General features: G+C 38.3%; 1 protein-coding gene across 1 annotated transcript in view; it reads left to right on the forward strand.

The window, feature by feature from the left end:
* Positions 1 to 2,039: 2,039 nt before the first annotated feature.
* The window catches only part of dhx16 (DEAH (Asp-Glu-Ala-His) box polypeptide 16), a 28,806-nt gene continuing 12,526 nt past the window's right edge, over positions 2,040 to 18,319 (forward strand). Inside the window, exons 1-8 of the mRNA XM_057835191.1 lie at positions 2,040 to 2,310; positions 2,685 to 2,887; positions 6,260 to 6,498; positions 12,297 to 12,480; positions 12,550 to 12,606; positions 13,766 to 14,020; positions 14,092 to 14,328; positions 14,406 to 14,594. Of these exons, the coding sequence (XP_057691174.1) occupies positions 2,690 to 2,887; positions 6,260 to 6,498; positions 12,297 to 12,480; positions 12,550 to 12,606; positions 13,766 to 14,020; positions 14,092 to 14,328; positions 14,406 to 14,594 (1,359 nt within the window). The 5' untranslated portion in view covers positions 2,040 to 2,310; positions 2,685 to 2,689. The remainder of the gene's footprint in view (positions 2,311 to 2,684; positions 2,888 to 6,259; positions 6,499 to 12,296; positions 12,481 to 12,549; positions 12,607 to 13,765; positions 14,021 to 14,091; positions 14,329 to 14,405; positions 14,595 to 18,319) is intronic.

Genomic DNA, 18,319 nt, shown 5'->3' on the forward strand with positions numbered 1-18,319 from the left:
TTGTGATACCCGCCTCAGTCTGTTTACTGTATGTCGTTTCTTCCTTTTTAATATCATGGACTTAGGGGCGGAGTTTTGGGGGGACTGGGAGGGTGATGCTCTAATTTGAAGCGGGATTTAAAGTGGGGAATTGATTTTAAAATGTATTTCAATGATTATTTATATATTTCATTATTTATATAGTAATTAAAATGTACATTTATTATTCAATCATACATTTTATTTAGTCGTTTATTTTATATTTCAATATTTATTTCAACGTTTATTCATCCATTTCAAAAAAATATATTTTTTGATTTATTTATTAAACTTTTTATTTCAACGAGGCGCTCTTCCTCTCTTGCGAAGCATGAAATAATTTTACCCATGAATACATAATTTTAACAAATAAGTAAATGTAGAAATGAGTAAACTGAGTACATTGAATTAAGTTAACACAAAATGAAATAAATGACTAAAAGTTGAAATTTATTAATAAATATTGATGTAATTAAAATGAATAAAATTTGTCATTAAAAACATGGATGTCAATTTATACAAATTTAAATGATTCAATTTTGGAGCAAATTAATAAAATTGGAAATAGATAAAAATAATAATAATATAAAATGCAATGAAATTCAGTCTACATCTGTGTTGTTGGGGGGCCAAAATACCAGCAACAGTGTGTGAAAGGCTTGTGAAGAGTTCCAGAAAACGTTTGGGCTCCGTTATTGCCAAGAAAGGGTACATAACAAAGTATTGAGATGAACTTTTGGTATTGACCAAATACTTATTTTCCACCATGATTTGCAAATAAATTCTTTAAAAATCAAACGATGTGATTTTCTGTTTTTTTTTCTTTCCACATTCTATCTCTCATGGTTGAGGGTTACCCATGTCTAATATTTTCAAGTGGGAGAAATTGCACAATTCGTGGTTGACTAAATACTTATTTGCCCCACTGTATGTTTGTCTTGGTCTGGTTTTTGTTGACAAAAACGCAAGACTAATTTCGTCAAGTTTTAGTCGACATTTTTTGTCGGTTAAAAAACAACAACAACAAAAAAACCTCTAAAAATATATGAATAAATAAGAAAGGTTTCCAACTGTTTCAAATGAACATTGACAGTCGAGCACATGTTCTAGCATCTACAAGAACAACGCCAGCTTTGTGATAACACACACTCAGCAGGAAATCAGTACATTATTTTGAAATAAATATTACATCCTGAACGCCACGAACTGTATGTAAAAAAAAAAAAAAAAAAAGTTCAAAAGAATGCTCACCAATAGCATTAACCTATTGCTAACGCTACAAGTTACATTTACTGTGTGATGATCAGTCAACACAGAACTTCAAAGGCTAAAGCAACATTGCATATTCTCTCTGAAGCAACATTGCATATTCTCTCTGGCCAAGATAAGAAAACAAATCTTACAATATGTGCGTGTGTGCAAGCCTGGAGACTGGAGAGCAGCAGCCCGTCACACGAGTGACACAACCAGACAATGCTACGATACAGCCTAACTACATATAAAATGTCACACATTGTGAACATGCGACAAAAACTATCGTGCATTTTCGTCTCATTCTCGTCTCGTCAGACGGAACCTGGCATTAGTCTAGTTATGTTTTAGTCTCCCAAAACACGTTTTTAGCTTGTCGTCTTGTCATCGTCATAAAAAAGAAAAATTCGTTGACGAAAACAACACTGGTCTACATGAATATTGAAATAAATACTGAAACAAAAGAAGAAATGCTAAAATAACATATCAAATGGCACTTTTAATTATTTATTAAATGGTGTATCTTTTCGATTTTGCCACTCCAGCCATATTATTTCGTTACATTAGAATCACTTAATCATTTAAATAAAGCCATATGTTTTCAGAATATATTATCGTTGTTTTAGCATAAAAACATTTTAGGAAGTTTTTTTAACAACATATTTTGTTATTTTTATTAATATGTTTATCATTTATGGCAATGATCGCTACTGTTGTAATTCCGTCAATTTCCACGGGGAGGCACTCACACTCTGCCTCCGTTGTTCCCCTGTTTTCTTCTTCTGCTGCCTGAATATCTTCATGGGACATGCATGGATCGACATTAGCTTCACAAATAGTAGACCATTTATCGCTTTAATTTTTCATATTCATAGTTGCTTGCAGTGTAAAATGTACATTTGTCCACGCGAAAAACTTGAAAACGTTCTTATTTAGTCACCGCCTAAAGCGGTGGTGCATATGGACGTACTTATCTAGCTTCTAACAGTGAGTTAGCTGTTAGTCCCTAATTTTTGCAACATAACAAGGTTGTCAGAAGCGGTAAGTATACAATTATTGTCGTTTTCCTGACAATTATAATGCGCATAATATTACGATATATTGTAGCGAGTCCGGTTGGCGTGTGTGGATTAAAAAAAAAAGTTTTGGCTGTAAAAACAATTCGTAAAGAATAATTGAGTGCGGTCCATGAAAGTTTGACATATTAGCAGGTCTTTTCACAACTATTTAGTCATTACAACCATCTTATTATAAGCTATTGCACTCCTATTGCAATGCAAATGTTTTTGATTCATATCTTTATGACTTTTTGTTTTTTGAGGGTGTTGCCTGTTCATTTTTCCCCCACTCTCAGATGGTGTGTTCTGAATTCACTTTTAAAATTGTGTTGTTTTTAATGCATTTTAACTTGGCAGATACCATGGCCAACCTGGAGCAGTGGGTTAATGACAGGCTGCATGACATCCTGGGCCTGAGCGACCGATATGTGGCGCAGTTCATGATCGGCACTGCCCGCAAGGCGAGTAGCTCCCAAGACTTTGTTGCCCGGCTTCAGCAGACGGGCACCATCGACATCGACCAAAGCGTCACCGCCTTTGCCCATGAGCTGTTTGAGAAGGTGTGTGCGGAGCAAATTCGAGAATTTTGAGACCGTGTTGACACCATTAATCGAGTAACTACCGTATTTTTCGGACTATAAGTCGCAGTTTTTTTTATAGTTTAGCTGGGGGTGCGACTTATACTCAGGAGCGACTTATGTGTGAAATTATGACATTACGATATCATTTCACATGTTATTTTGGTGTTTTTCAGTGATACTGATGGTTTGGTAAACTTGTTAGCATGTTCTTTATGCTATAGTTATCTGTAATAGCTAGGGCCACGTTCCCGTTCTACCTTTGGCAATGTGTGTTCAATTGTATTATTGACTTTTTTATATTGAAATGCATGCTTTTAGTTTGTGGCGCTTTCACGCCCACGTGGGGGCGCAGTCACACTTGTTTACGTGAAGAAGAGCGATCACAAGCCACATGAAGACCGACAGCTATGTAGCTCTGAGTGAGTGGGCGAGTTAGCGAGAGAAAAACACGGCTGCGAACCTACGTTCATTGCTTATGCTTGTAAAATATCTCTACAGAGGCAACACCTGTGTGTATCATCTTTTCTGTTGTTGTTGTGTGTTTTCCACCCGCGATCGGACACTTAGAGCCAGATGTGTGGTTGTTTGAATGATGTGCTAATGCTAGCGAACGCATGCTAACCGTTTGTGTCATTGTTGTAAAAGCACCTAATTATCATTTATTTACGTTGATGCGAACCTGTTTGGTATCGAGGACGAAATTGATTCAGCAAATCATACGGACGTCCAGCATCGTCTATTGCCACGTTTACATGGAGCCAAATATTCCAATTACAATCGGAATATTTGTTCAAACCGAATAAATGTGTTCCATATAAACACCTCATTCGGAATGAACAGGCCCAAACCGAATGGAATTTCATTCCGATTCACAGGGGTGGAATATTCCTTTTCCCAAACCGATTAGAAGTAAAATTATATCATGTAAACAGGGAAGCGGAATGGTGTCTGGTTGCGTTCTTTCTGCGCATGCTCCGTACTGACGTGGTGACGTTACTTGGTGACGTAAGTAACGTCACTTGCAACATGGCTTCCAAGCACACACACAGTGCACCCACACAACTTTTTAAATGAACGGCGTATCATTCTGAAGTTTTGTTTCCACTCGAAAAGTTAAAACAGCAGCTGATCTGACGATCGATCTCCATGTTTTGCAACGTGACGCTTTGTTTTGATTAATCTGCGCATGTCAGACGGCAGTTGTCAAACGTCCTTTCGGAATAAAAGCAGTCACATGTAAACGCTGGATCGGAATAGATGAAGTGACATGTAAACAGCTGATGTGAAATTTCCATTCGGAATGATTTGAATCGGTATGAATAAAAGTCAGCATGTAAACGTGGCTATTTGGGAGTTTAGCCCGCTGAATAGCCAGGACTGAGCCGTAGCGTCCTGGTGAGGACAGTATATTCGCATTTCGTTGTTCATGCACTGTACACTTATTCAGCATGTTGTTCTCTATTGTATTTTTATATTAAATTGCCTTTCAAGATGACATGTCTGTTCTATGTGTTGTATTTTATCAAGTAAATTTCTCCCAAAAATGCTACTTATACTCTGGTGCGACTTATATGTTTTTTTTTCCTCTTCGTTGGGCATTTTATGGCTGGTGCGACTTATACTCAGGAGCGACTTGTAGTCCGAAAAATACGGTAATGAATTTTGAAATCAATCACCAACTATTATGATTGCCAGGTAATCATTTAAAGTGCCTGTGACACAAAAAAAGCATGTTTATTTCATATTATACGCGGTATTTTATGCTGCTGAATAAAATACTGCTTGGATGTGTGTGGAAGCGATCTATATATTTATTCCAATTTTTTGAATCCCGTGCCATGAAAATGAGTGACTTCCGGCTTCATTTTTGGGTTGAGCAAGAAGGCGAATGTGACGTCAGCGGTAGAGGTTATCTTTACAAGACAGCCATTACCTTTATAGCATGCAGAAGGACTGCGGAATCATCCGATTTTGCGGATTCGTTTATTTTTGGCGTCATGCCCACCCAATGTGCTGCAGGCTTTTGTTGCTATACCAGGAAGAGTGGTGTAAGGCTTTTTGGATTTCCAAAAAAACATTGCTCACTGTGATGGTCAAAACAAGTCTGACAACCGAGGAACCATTGGATAGACAAGGAAGTGAATAAGCTTCGTGTTGTATATTATGTCAAATACTGTCATCATGATCACGTTTTAATCAGGAGGTGGCTTGCATTTTTTGGGTGATAGTACTGCTTATGTTTTGTTTACATTTGGCATTTCCCCTTCTTCCCTGCCGGGGTGCAGCAGAACGACGAGCCGTAACTTGCTCGCTGCTGTGGGCTGGCCGATCGTTGAAGATAATCAAACCCGCCGCCGTGTGTGAAATGAGGTGGGGTAGTTTTGTGTGATTTTTCGTTTTCGGAGTTTTCCCCTTCTCTCTCCGGCGACGAGCACGACGAGCTGTAACTTGCTCGCCGCTGTGGGCTGTCCGATCGGTGAACACAATCAACCCCGCCGCCTTGTGTGACATGAGTTGGGGTAGTTTTGTGTGATTTTTCATTTTCAAAAGGCGAGGAAAAGGCTTGGAAACGCCGCTCAGTTTGGGTTAGAATCTCGGGAAGCTGTCACACCTCCTGTTTTGTTTACGCTCTTTCCTCCGTCTCCGAAGCCGGGGCGGGGAAGTGACGAATGCCTGACTAACTCTAGTGGCATAAAATACCGTTCGGGAGGTACAAGAAGTCGACAGTTTTGACCATTATGCAATAATTTTGCTGTGTTGTACTGAATAAATGCATTTTGAATATTTCATATTCCATTTAGCACAAGACTGTTATTTGTCATGACCATACTATTTATTTAGCAATTGGGGAAAAATACTTTGATAAAAAGAATATCCTGTAAAAATATAGGAGAGATTGAAACAGTTATATTTTGCTGCTCTCTGTCACAATTTTGCTCATTCTGAATCGTCCCCCACAATGGGCTGGATTCTGAACCAGCTGAAACGGTGACCCTGCCAAAGTCATCCTCCAGCTGGGGACCCTAGAGCGCTATAATGACAGACGGGGCTAAACAGCAGATTAAAACAAATTTTTCGTCCGCTGCGCTTTGCCAAATTGTTGTATATAGTTGAATTTCCTCAAAATATGATTTTATTTCACATGATAATGCCATTTAAGCCTTTTTTTTTTCTTATCCTGTCACAGGCACTTTTAAGACATTGTTGTTCTAAAAAGTGTCCAAAATGTCTTTTTTTTTTTTTTTTTTTTTTTTTTTTTTGGTAGCCTTTCAACTGTTGATTGTCTCTTTTTTTAAATTTTTAATTAAATTTTTTTTTTTTTTTTTTATAAATACTGTGCATGTATCGCAGATTCCTCGAAAGCAGGTCGTGGAGAAAGCCTCCCGGATGATTGAACGCCAGGCCATTGAAATGGACAGGAAGAATCGCACATATACTTTACTGGAGGACAGCGACAGTGCCGAGGACTGTGTTGCAGAGAAACGGGGAAATAAAAAGAAGAGCAAAGACAAGGACAGAGGGAGCAAGAGGAAGAACATCCGTCAGAAGAAGGAGAGCGAGTCGTCCAGTGAGGAAGAAGTGCCTGTGAGGTAATCCATATTAGGGTTCAAAAAGTATTTCAATCCAATTCCCCAAAAATGTGTTTGATATTTTGGCATTGGTTTTGCCTGAAATCAGTGTGGAGAAAATGCAGATAAGCATATAAAAATCTCTGTATTAACCAAGTTAACATTATGAACAAGTTGTATTCCCTCGTCCTCATTCGATTGCAGCCTAACAGTGTCTCAAGTCCCACTGGTGTGTTTCACAGCCAGTTTGAAACCATCAAAGCACTTGACTTTAAAAACTACGTCGCGACAGTTTCCAAGAACAACAAATATAATCCACTTGACCTTGATTTGTTTCCCTGAAGCTGATAGGAGTCCTCCTTAAATCACTTTAACCCTTTAACACCGAACGTGTCGGCTGCGACGCGTTTACGCATGTCGTCTTTGAAGCTTCGTCACGCTGTAATTACGTCACCCACGTGCCGCTGGTTGGTCTCATTTGAAAGTGCGGAAGTTGATGTCCACGTCAGTTTTTATTTGAAGTCAATTGACCAAGAAAAACGGGAGATAATTCCATTTGAGTTTTATAGTTTTATTGGACTCATAAATATGCATTAAAGCGCTGCATGTACCATGTACAGTGCCTTGCAAAAGTATTCGGCCCCCTTGAATCTTGCAACCTTTCGCCACATTTCAGGCTTCAAACATAAAGATATGAAATTTAATTTTTTGTCAAGAATCAACAACAAGTGGGACACAATCGTGAAGTGGAACAACATTTATTGGATAATTTAAACTTTTTTAACAAATAAAAAACTGAAAAGTGGGGCGTGCAATATTATTCGGCCCCTTTACTTTCAGTGCAGCAAACTCACTCCAGAAGTTCAGTGAGGATCTCTGAATGATCCAATGTCATCTTAAATGACCGATGATGATAAATAGAATCCACCTGTGTGTAATCAAGTCTCCGTATAAATGCACCTGCTCTGTGATAGTCTCAGGGTTCTGTTTAAAGTGCAGAGAGCATTATGAAAACCAAGGAACACACCAGGCAGGTCCGAGATACTGTTGTGGAGAAGTTTAAAGCCGGATTTGGATACAAAAAGATTTCCCAACCTTTAAACATCTCAAGGAGCACTGTGCAAGCCATCATATTGAAATGGAAGGAGCATCAGACCACTGCAAATCTACCAAGACCCGACCGTCCTTCCAAACTTTCTTCTCAAACAAGGAGAAAACTGATCAGAGATGCAGCCTAGAGGCCCATGATCACTCTGGATGAACTGCAGAGATCTACAGCTGAGGTGGGAGAGTCTGTCCATAGGAAAACAATCAGTCGTACACTGCACAAATCTGGCCTTTATGGAAGAGTGGCAAGAAGAAAGCCATTTCTCAAAGATATCCATAAAAAGTTTTGTTTAAAGTTTGCCACAAGCCACCTGGGAGACACACCAAACATGTGGAAGAAGGTGCTCTGGTCAGATGAAACCAAAATTGAACTTTTTGGCCACAATGCAAAACGATATGTTTGGCGTAAAAGCAACACAGCTCATCACCCTGAACACACCATCCCCACTGTCAAACATGGTGGTGGCAGCATCATGGTTTGGGCCTGCTTTTCTTCAGCAGGGACAGGGTAGATGGTTAAAATTGACGGGAAGATGGATGCAGCCAAATACAGGAACATTCTGGAAGAAAACCAGTTGGTATCTGCACAAGACCTGAGACTGGGATGGAGATTGATCTTCCAACAGGACAATGATCCAAAACATAAAGCCAAATCTACAATGGAATGGTTCAAAAATAAACGTATCCAGTTGTTAGAATGGCCAAGTCAAAGTCCAGACCTGAATGCAATCGAGAACCTGTGGAAAGAGCTGAAGACTGCTGTTCACAAACACTCTCCATCCAACCTCACTGAGCTCGAGCTGTTTAGCAAGGAAGAATGGGCAAGAATGTCAGTCTCTCGATGTGCAAAACTGATAGAAACATACCCCAAGCGACTTGCAGCTGCAATTGGAGCAAAAGGTGGCGCTACAAAGTATTAACGCAAGGGGGCCGAATAATATTGCACGTCCCACTTTTCAGTTTTTTATTTCTTAAAAAAGTTTAAATTATCCAATAAATTTTGTTCCACTTCATGATTGTGTCCCACTTGTTGTTGATTCTTGACAAAAAATTAAAATTTTATATCTTTATGTTTGAAGCCTGAAATGTGGCGAAAGGTTGCAAGGTTCAAGGGGGCCGAATACTTTTGCAAGGCACTGTATGTATCTCCATATTTCCATCATTTCTTGTCCTTTTTCAAAACCGAAAGCAGCACAAAAGACTACATATCCCAAGATCCGTTGTGATGTCAAGAAGGACGAACCGAATGTGAACATTTTAAATAAATTGCCGAGCTAGGTGCCAACTAAGGAAAAGGAGGCATGAACACCGGTTGGATTGCGCGAGCGACTTTGAAACGGGCAGAATGAATCGAAAACTAAATTTAGCGCAAGCTAATGCATTTTTTCATCAACTCAAGGAATAGGATGAGCTGCATTTGTCGTTGTTTTCCTCGGATTGGTCGGCACCTCGGCGAGTAGAAGTGATAGCAGCGCTCAAACGGCAGAAGAGTAGGCTGTGTGACGTTGTATGTGACGCAGCTCAGTGACCTGTTCAAAAACAAACTTTATTGAGTGCGCAAAAAAAAACAAAAAAAACTTTATCGGGTCACATGCCTGAAAAAATTGAATTGAATTGAACTGAACTACCTGTCAATATTTTTGAAAATACTTTTTTTCAATGTTATATTTTTTTTTCTTCACTATGAATCTTTTCAATTTTTATATAGATGTACTGGAAATTAGAATATTGTGTATTCTAATTTTCTGAGACAGTCCAGTATGTTCGAGAAGCTTGATTGCATGTACGTAAACTTTAGATAAGGTGATGGGTATAATACCTAACTTCACAAAGAGATATCCTCCAAACCTTTTTTGTGTTAGATGATATATATAATTTTTTTCTCTCACTATTTTGCACAGTATATAACCTGTTTTGACCATTGTATGTGTAAAGGCCAAAAAAGCCTATGACCATACCCGCTGTTTGTGTTGAATAGTCAAACATAAAACTATTCCATCTTTTTTTTTCTGTTGAATGTTTATCCTAACAAGTTGAATTAATATTATCAAGCTTCAAAACGGTTGGCCGAGCATGTTTGGTTGTCAATGGGACACCAACATTACAAATTTTGAAAAAATATTTTGGGATTTTTTTGTCTTTTTGGGTCCAAAATGTGGATTATAATTGGTCAGTGAAGAAAACAACAGTTTGGACATGAAGTTCAAGATGTCCTGAAAAAAAGGGACCCAACTTGGGCATTGTGAACAATTTTTTCTTTGAAATATAAAGGCAAGATCAAATGCATGCAAATTCGGCCAAAATAGGCTTAGGTGTTAAAGGGTTAACCATCATTTAACTCATTGACTGCCATTGGAGAGACTGTCAGTGAATGATCGCTGCACAATTACACTAAAACATTAGCATTCACAGCCAGTCTTCCCATTTTAAATGAACTGGACATCATGCACAGTCAATGGCAGGCAATCAGCTATATACTAAGAAAAAATATATATATATACCCAGTATATTAGGCTCCAGCTATCGAATATTTTAGTAGTCGATTAATCGATGGACTAGTTAGTTCGAATAATCGAGTAATCGGATAAGGAACATGAAAAATTAAAATACCTGAGCTGAGCCTCAAACGGTGTAAATTAAAAAAAAAAAGAGGATCTATGTACAACAAAAGAACAATTGGCTAACTTGCATAGAAAGTCTGCTCGCTTAAATGCAATAAAATCCAAAAGTTTTTTTTACAATGCTCATTGAAAAATGGTTCACATATTCCCACAAAAAACGGCTAAATATACCTACAAACTAAGTTATGGATGCATTAAAAAACATTAGTTCAAACATATGTTGGTCTCAACAGGGAGCAGTTGGATTCAGCCATGTGAAAAGAGGCAGACCAAAGGGCAGTGTATCCATCATAATCAATAAAACTAAATGTAAACACTTTCAAAATAAACCATTACAACGCCACTTTAAGCGAATACTCGAAGCAACAAAATTTAATTCAAATATTTTTTTTCTAATCGAATACTCGAGTTAATCGATTAATCACTGCAGCACTAATATATATCAACTTTAGATTGTTATTTGCCCCCAACTGTAGTATATTTCTGTTTTTATGAATTTTAATTTTCCTTTTATTAACATTGTATTAATATATTAATGTATTTATTAAAATGATATATGAAATAATAAAGAAATACAATAAGGATTAACAATGATAAAATTTTTGATAATTTTTCTTCTTTTAATTACCAATAACAGTAACTTGCCCAATAAAGGGTTAATAATTCGGTGCTAACTGCTGTCAGCATAGCAGCTTAGTTGTAGCAAACAGTAGATATCTGTTTTTAGTAGGGCTGCAGCTATCGATTATCGAATAATCGAGTAATCGGATGAGGTACATAAAAAATTAAAATACCTGAGGTGAACCTCAAATGGTATAAAAAAATTAATGAGGATCTAAGTACAACAAAAGAACAATTGGCTAACTTACATAGATTCAGATTCAGAATATTTCTTGTCATTGTTACAAAAAGCACAACAAAACTTTGTTTGGAGCATCCATACAGCTCATGCAGCTAAGTTGGTAAAGTGCAAAACCCATAAAATAAATACCCTTCAGTACCCAGTGTAAACATTGACACAGTTTTGGACATACTGTATGTACAACAAAGATTCCACAGCAGCATGAGGAATCTTAGGAATAGCAGAAGTCGGCTATCTTAAATGGTATAAAATGCTAACTTTTTCTTCTTTTTTTTTTTTAAACAATGCTCTTAACAAATGGTTCAAGCATATATTCCCACAAAAAACGGCTAAATATCAGTGTGATTGGATAATGGAACAGTGGCGCTAGTACAGTACATCTGTTTTGCGAAATTTCCAGGTTCAGTAACCAGCACACTTTTGCTCAATAGACGATGTTTATTGATTAGAAAATGCAGAATAAATGAGATTTATTGATTACAATCCTACAAGAGCAAGCAAACAAGCATAACAAATGCTAACGATGACGCTAGATTTGAGTTTGTCAATCCCAGAATCCCCGCGTTACCGTTACAGCACAACAAGATGTCCCTTAGCAATGAAAATCGCTTACCGTGACAAATGAGCGGGAAGCCAACACTCAGGTAAAGCGGCAAAAGGACAGAGCTGGGCGATCCATACGTCTAATCCACCAGCGGACTTCACGGGTCGCCCGGAAATGTCCGGTTTTTGTAGGGACGCGTCCCCATGGAGGCGGAGAGGCCAACCTCCGTCTCCGAGCGGCGCGGCCCTGCCCAATGACAAACATTAAAGCTACTTTTGGTTCAGCCCCTTTGAAAAAGGGCTTTTCACATGGGACAAATGAGCTGTGCTGCAACAGATGCAACAAATGGTAAATATTATGGGTGCAAAACAAGTTATCTCATGAGATTCCCTTTTGCTATGGGACCCAGGCGTGTAACTATGGGACCCAGGCATGTAATAAAACAATACTATGGTGCAAAACAAGTTATCTCGTGAGATTCCCTTCTAACTATGGGACCGAGGGTGAATGTGCTAATGTTAGGGCATCTAGGTCACAGAGGCAATCATACATAATGTGCTAATGTTAAGGCACGTAATATTTTCCCCCATCAACATCAAAGGGAAGGAAAAAAATTACCGCTTTATAGTCTGAATTTAAAAAAAAAAAAAATTGTGGCTCCAATTTTGCATTTCTATCCCTACAGCCGGGCCAGGTCGAGCCAAGCCGACGCTGGAACTGTCAAGAAAGAGGATGAGGAAGAAGAGGAGTGGGAAAAGGAGGAGCGAGAGCGATTGCACGATATTGAGGAACGAGATGCTTTTGCTGAGCGAGTCAAACAGAGGGACAAAGACAAGACGAGAAATATCGCAGAAAGGACCGATAAAAAGGTGATGGGTTGCGATCCCCCACTAAAGACCAATTCCTCTTGACCCTTACATTTTGTTTTTCTGTTTCAGGCTTACGAGGAGGCGCAGAAACGACTCAAGTTGGCTGAAGATGATAAGAGGAACATGGTGGGTTAAATAGACTAGGGCTGCAGCTATCGATTATTTTAGTAGTCGATTAATCGATGAACTAGTTAGTTCGAGTAATCGGGTAAGGAACATGAAAAATTAAAATACCTGAGCTGAGCCTCAAACTGTATAAAAAGAGATAAATTAGGATCTATGTACAACAAAAGAACAATTGGCTAACTTACATAGCCAAAGTCAGCGAGCTTAAATGCTATTAAAACGCTAACGTTTTTTTCCCCCACAATGCTCTTAACAAATGGTTCAGAAACACATTCCCACAAAAAACGGCTAAATATACCTATAAACTAAATTACGAATGCATTAAAAACATTAGCTCAAACAAAAACTTAACATTGAGAGGCTGGATTCAACCATGTGAAATGAGGCAGACTAGAGTGTATCCACCCAAATCAGTACTAGATCTAAACACTTTCAAATTAAACCATTACAACGCCACTTTAATTAAACGAATACTCGAAGTCGCAAAATTTAAGATGAATCTTTTTTTCCTAATCGAATACTCGAGTTTGGTGCTGCAACGATTAATCGATTAACTCCAGTATTCGATGAGAAAAAAAAAAATCAAATTTAATTTTGTTGCTTCGAGTATTTGTCTAAAGTGGCTTTGTAATGGTTGATTTTTAAAGTGTTTGCATTTTGTTTTATTGATTAGGGTGGATACACTGCCCCCTGATCTGCCTCATTTCACATAGCTAAATCCAGCTGCTCCCTGTTAATACCAACGTAAGCTAAGTTTTTGTTTGAGCTAATGTTTTGTAATACATTCGTAATTTAGTTTATAGGTATATTGCCTGAACCATTTGTTAAGACCATTAAAAAAAAAACGTTAGCATTTTATAGTATTTAAGCTAGCGGACTTTTGCTAAGCAAGTTGTTGTTGTTGTTCTTTTGTTGTACTTAGATTTTTATTTATTAATTTTTTTTATACCACTTGAGGCACAGCTCAGGCATTTTAATTTTTTATGTTCCGATTACTCGATTATTCGAACTAACTAGTTCATCGATTAATCGACTACTAAAATAATCGATAGCTGCAGCCCTACTCGAGTTAATCGATTAATCGTTGCAGCACTAAAATAGACACAATAAAAAACGGTTCCCAAGTCCGACAAGCTTTTTTGAATTCCTCCCTGACCAGTTGCCCGAGCTGAGAAAGCAGTCTCGCCGCGAATACCTGAAGAAGCGCGAGGAGGAGAAACTGGAAGACCTTGAGGCAGAGATCATCGATGAGGAGTACCTGTTTGCCTCTGATGACATGACGGCGCGTGAGAAGAGGGAGCTGGAGTACAAGCGCACGCTGCGAGACCTTGCCAAAGACTACAAGAAGGCCGGAGCAAAGGAGCAAGAGGAGCGGAAGAACCGATACTATATGCCGGAGGAGATCAGGAGGAAGGTACAGTACGTGACCCACTCTAGGAAAGAAAGTGACAGCGTGCCAAAGTAGCCTCGGCTGTGTCCGTCCAGGAGGTGCCTCAAAAGGATTTGGAGTTAGAGGAGGAGGCGCCCATGGAGCTAGGTGGTGAGCAGGGCCGCTGGGAGGAGGAGCGGCTGAAGACGGCCTCGCTCAGCTTTGGTGCCAAGAAAGAGCGTGAGCAGGGCATGAAGCGCCAACAGGAGAAGTACCAGCTCATCCTGGAAGAGGACGAGATGATCGAGTTTGTCAGCACAGCCATCACTATGAAGGGGACAATGACCGAAATGGTGATTTATTTGGAACACGCATGTTTTCAAATCCAATTGTTAAAAGGCTTATTTTTGGCGATTGAATCCAATTTAAGGACGACACTCCGACGTTGTCCCAATCGGAGCTGAAGAAGCAGTCCATTCAGGAGGTCAGACGAAGCCTTCCCATCTACCCCTACCGAGATGACCTGCTGGCCGCTATCCATGAGCATCAAGTGCTTGTTATTGAGGGAGAAACGGGCTCGGGCAAGACTACGCAGATACCGCAGTACCTTGTGGAGGACGTGAGTGTTGTATTACTTGATATTTTTTTCCAACAAAAAGGCACTCCTTTTTTCTTTCACTTTAAAAACAAATCAGCTAATTTATGGATTTTTAAACGCTAACTTGCATCATAGTTTCAATCATTTTGCTTAGAGGCATAGCGCGTCATTGTGACTTTATTACTTTGGGTGCGTTCACGGTCTCTACCAATTTGTGCGAATATTCCAATATCCAACAACACTATGAGTTTCCAAGTTTTAGCAGAGCGTCCTCATAGTTCATTTTCCGACGCTCCATTAGCTTCTTTTCCAAGTGATACCTTTCCCGAGGCTACATTTGTAAGAAGGTGAGTAAATTACCATTTAACAAGGGGAATTTATTAGTTTAAAAAAAATTAGTGCTGTCAAATTTATCGCGTTAACGGACGGTAATTTTTTTGAATAATTCCGTTAAATTATTTGACGCATTTAACGCATGTGCGGAGTGACCCGCTCATGCATTGCCTCAAACAGATTGCAATGACGCCGTTTTTTGCACATTGAGAGCTAAGAGGCAGAGAAAGGCGAGTGGACACTGGCGTTCATTGGACCGCGCCGTTAATTGGCATAAGCTTCGGCAGCTCCTTCACAACAAACATAAGTATCATTTAGTGAAAGCACAACAAAAATATTTCTATCGCTTCAAAAAAAAAAAAAAATGTTCACAAAAAGAAAAGCGCTTCAATCTGTATTAATGAGGCCCTAATCTCACACAGTTAAACACCAATGCAAAGAGAACTGGCTTTCCTAATCAAAATAGCTGTGCAAAGTACACATAAAACTTACTCAGAATTTGGTCAAACTCTATCAAACATTTAATTTAGCTCAACAAATACACTGGATGGCAATATTTAGTCACAATATACAAACTACCAGAGGTCTCGTATGTTGCGAAGCCAGCACTCAAATGACCGTGAAATATAATGGAATGGATGGACCCAGTAATCAGGGAACTACGGCGTCAGTCGAGTGACAAAACACATTCATTGGCTTGATTTCTAAGTTATTTAAAACTCGCCATTGACACCTTGTGGTGTATTTCAATCACTACCTTACGTAGTTAAAGACACCGTTTTTTTTTTAAATTAAATTTTATTTTATTTTTTAATTTTTTTTGTGACGTCACCGCTCGGCGACGTCAACAATGGCGAGCAGCTAGTTGATTTCTTGATTAAAAATTTTACAGATTTTATTAAAACGAAAACATTGAGAGGTGTTTTTATATAAAATTACTATAAATTGTGCTAACATTTATCTTTTAAGAACTACAAGTCTTTCTATCTGTGGATCCCTTTAACAGAATGTTAATAATGTTAATGCCATCTTGTTGATTTATTGTGATAATAAACAAATACAGTACTTATGTACAGTATGTTGAATGTATATATCCGTGATGTGTCTTATCTTTCCATTCCAACAATAATTTACAGAAAAATATGGCATATTTTAGAGATGGTTTGAATTGCAATTAATTGCAATTAATTAATTTTTAAGCTGTGATTAACTCGATTAAAAATTTTAATCGTTTGACAGCCCTAAAAAAATAAAATGGATTTAAAGGATATACACAGTTTGTGAAGACGAAGCATATGCTGGCATGCTGCTGGCCTAGTTTATTAGGCACTATGAGAATTTTATTGTCGAATTTTCCGTCCAACGTCTGATGCCATAACAGAACAACAAGTTAATGCAGATTTCAAAAGAACGAACATCCACATTGTGCTACGACTAAGCTTTCAATGATAGGGCTAGCGCTAGCAGCTGTTAGCCCCGAGTTCCATGGGGATTTAAAGACTGGCTGTGAACACACCAGTGTGAGTAAGTTGTTAAAGTCTTTGGCTGGATATGAATGAGGAGGATGCAACAAGTGGCTGATTAATAAACATATTTTAGATTAAACAATTTAGTGCTGCAACGATTAATCGATGAACTCGAGTAATTTGGATTATAGCTTTGACTCAAAATTTGCTGCTACGAGGAGTCAATTAGAGTGGCATTGTAATTTTGAAAGTGTTTGCATGTAGATTTATTGATTTGGGTGGATACACTGCCCTCTCGTGGCAACAGTGAATATGACATTCGCCAATATGATTTGGCGCAATACTGCACAAGGGTTAACATGGCTGGATCCAGCTGCTCCCTGTTAGGACCAACATAAGTTTGTAAGTTTTTGTTTGAGCTAACACGATTGTTTATGCATTCGTAATTTTGTTTGGAGATATATTTAGCTGTTTTTTGTGGGAATATGTGTTTGAACGACTTATTAAGAGCATTGTAAAAACAAAAAGTTAGCATTTTATAGCATTTAAGCTAGCGGACGTTTGCTATGCACGTTATCCAATCTTACTTTTGTTGTACTTCGATCCTAGTCTATTAATTTGTTTATACCGTTTAAGGCTATGCTCAGTAGGGTGTGCCATCTTAGGCACCCCACAATTCGATTCGATTACGATTCAGGGGGCTACGATTCGATTCTTGAACGATGATCACTGTATTGACGATGACCACGGTTATCACGATTATCGATGCATCGTGCATTACTAATTAATGAAGTAGACAAATTTCCTAATGGTTCAACAGGAACGATGGAAACATGCCCATACAACAAAAAGCTGCCCTTAAGCTGCTTTTTTATTTATTTATTTTTACAGGAAAGTGCAAAAACATTAACCATTTTAAAGAGAGTGCTTATTTCTCTCAACAATACAATAAAATTTACACAGGTGGAATGAATTCCACATTTTCTGGAAACAAAGTGTCTTGAGAAATAAGACTTCTTTTAACCAATATACTTTGTTTTCACAGATATCTGTACTATTTTGCATGTTTGTAGTGTTACCGCTGTACTTAATCATGGTTTTACATGTTCTGCATATGAAATAAATACACGTTAGCAAATTAGCTAATTAGCTTAGTGCTCAGCGCTAACTATTAACACCTTAAAAACAACAATAAAGGCTAAACAGTACAAGAGGGTTCGTGTACTCGCCTCTTATAGACGCACACAGGTCTTAGCAACACACTCAGGACATTTTTTTAATTGACATGACTTGAAACTACAGCTGGACATCTGAAAGACAATGAGCAACGAACTATCTCTCTTCCCCTCTTGCTCTAAAGAAATAACTGTGCGGTCGCATGTCGCGCCTTTTGCCTGCCTGTCTCATACACAAATTTATTTTCCAGTCTTTTGAAAAGGAGTAAATCCCTCACTCAGTTACAGGCAGCATCCACTATAACACGCGTGGGTCCGTTAAAGGTGTCCAGGCGGCAGACGTGTCTTGAATTTCGTTCCGCTATGAGCGGCTCTCATAAAGTTATGTGGGAAAATCATCATTTTTGAACCTTTATGAATTGTAATCGAATCGTCACGTGTCGAATCGTGATGCATTTAATAATCATTTTTTTGGAACTCCTCTAATGCTCAGGTATTCTAATTTATTTTTAAAAGAATGTGAAATGAAAGTGCAGTTTTGCATAGTTGAAACAACACTCAGGAATTTTATTTAGTATTTGCATTTCACGCTCTTTTGAAAGTTCAACTTAGCAAGTTTTTAGATCTCCTAAAATTTATTCTGCAGCGCATTAAATGTTCCTGTCAAGGAATTGTTTCCCAACATATGCTTCCCAGATGTTGATATATAGCTTAAGCTTTATTACTGTAAAAGTGTTATCTAAATTTCATAAGTAAAGTTACACAGCTGTCT

Source organism: Corythoichthys intestinalis, chromosome 4, assembly GCF_030265065.1.
Source record: "Corythoichthys intestinalis isolate RoL2023-P3 chromosome 4, ASM3026506v1, whole genome shotgun sequence".
Lineage (NCBI taxonomy): Eukaryota > Metazoa > Chordata > Actinopteri > Syngnathiformes > Syngnathidae > Corythoichthys > Corythoichthys intestinalis.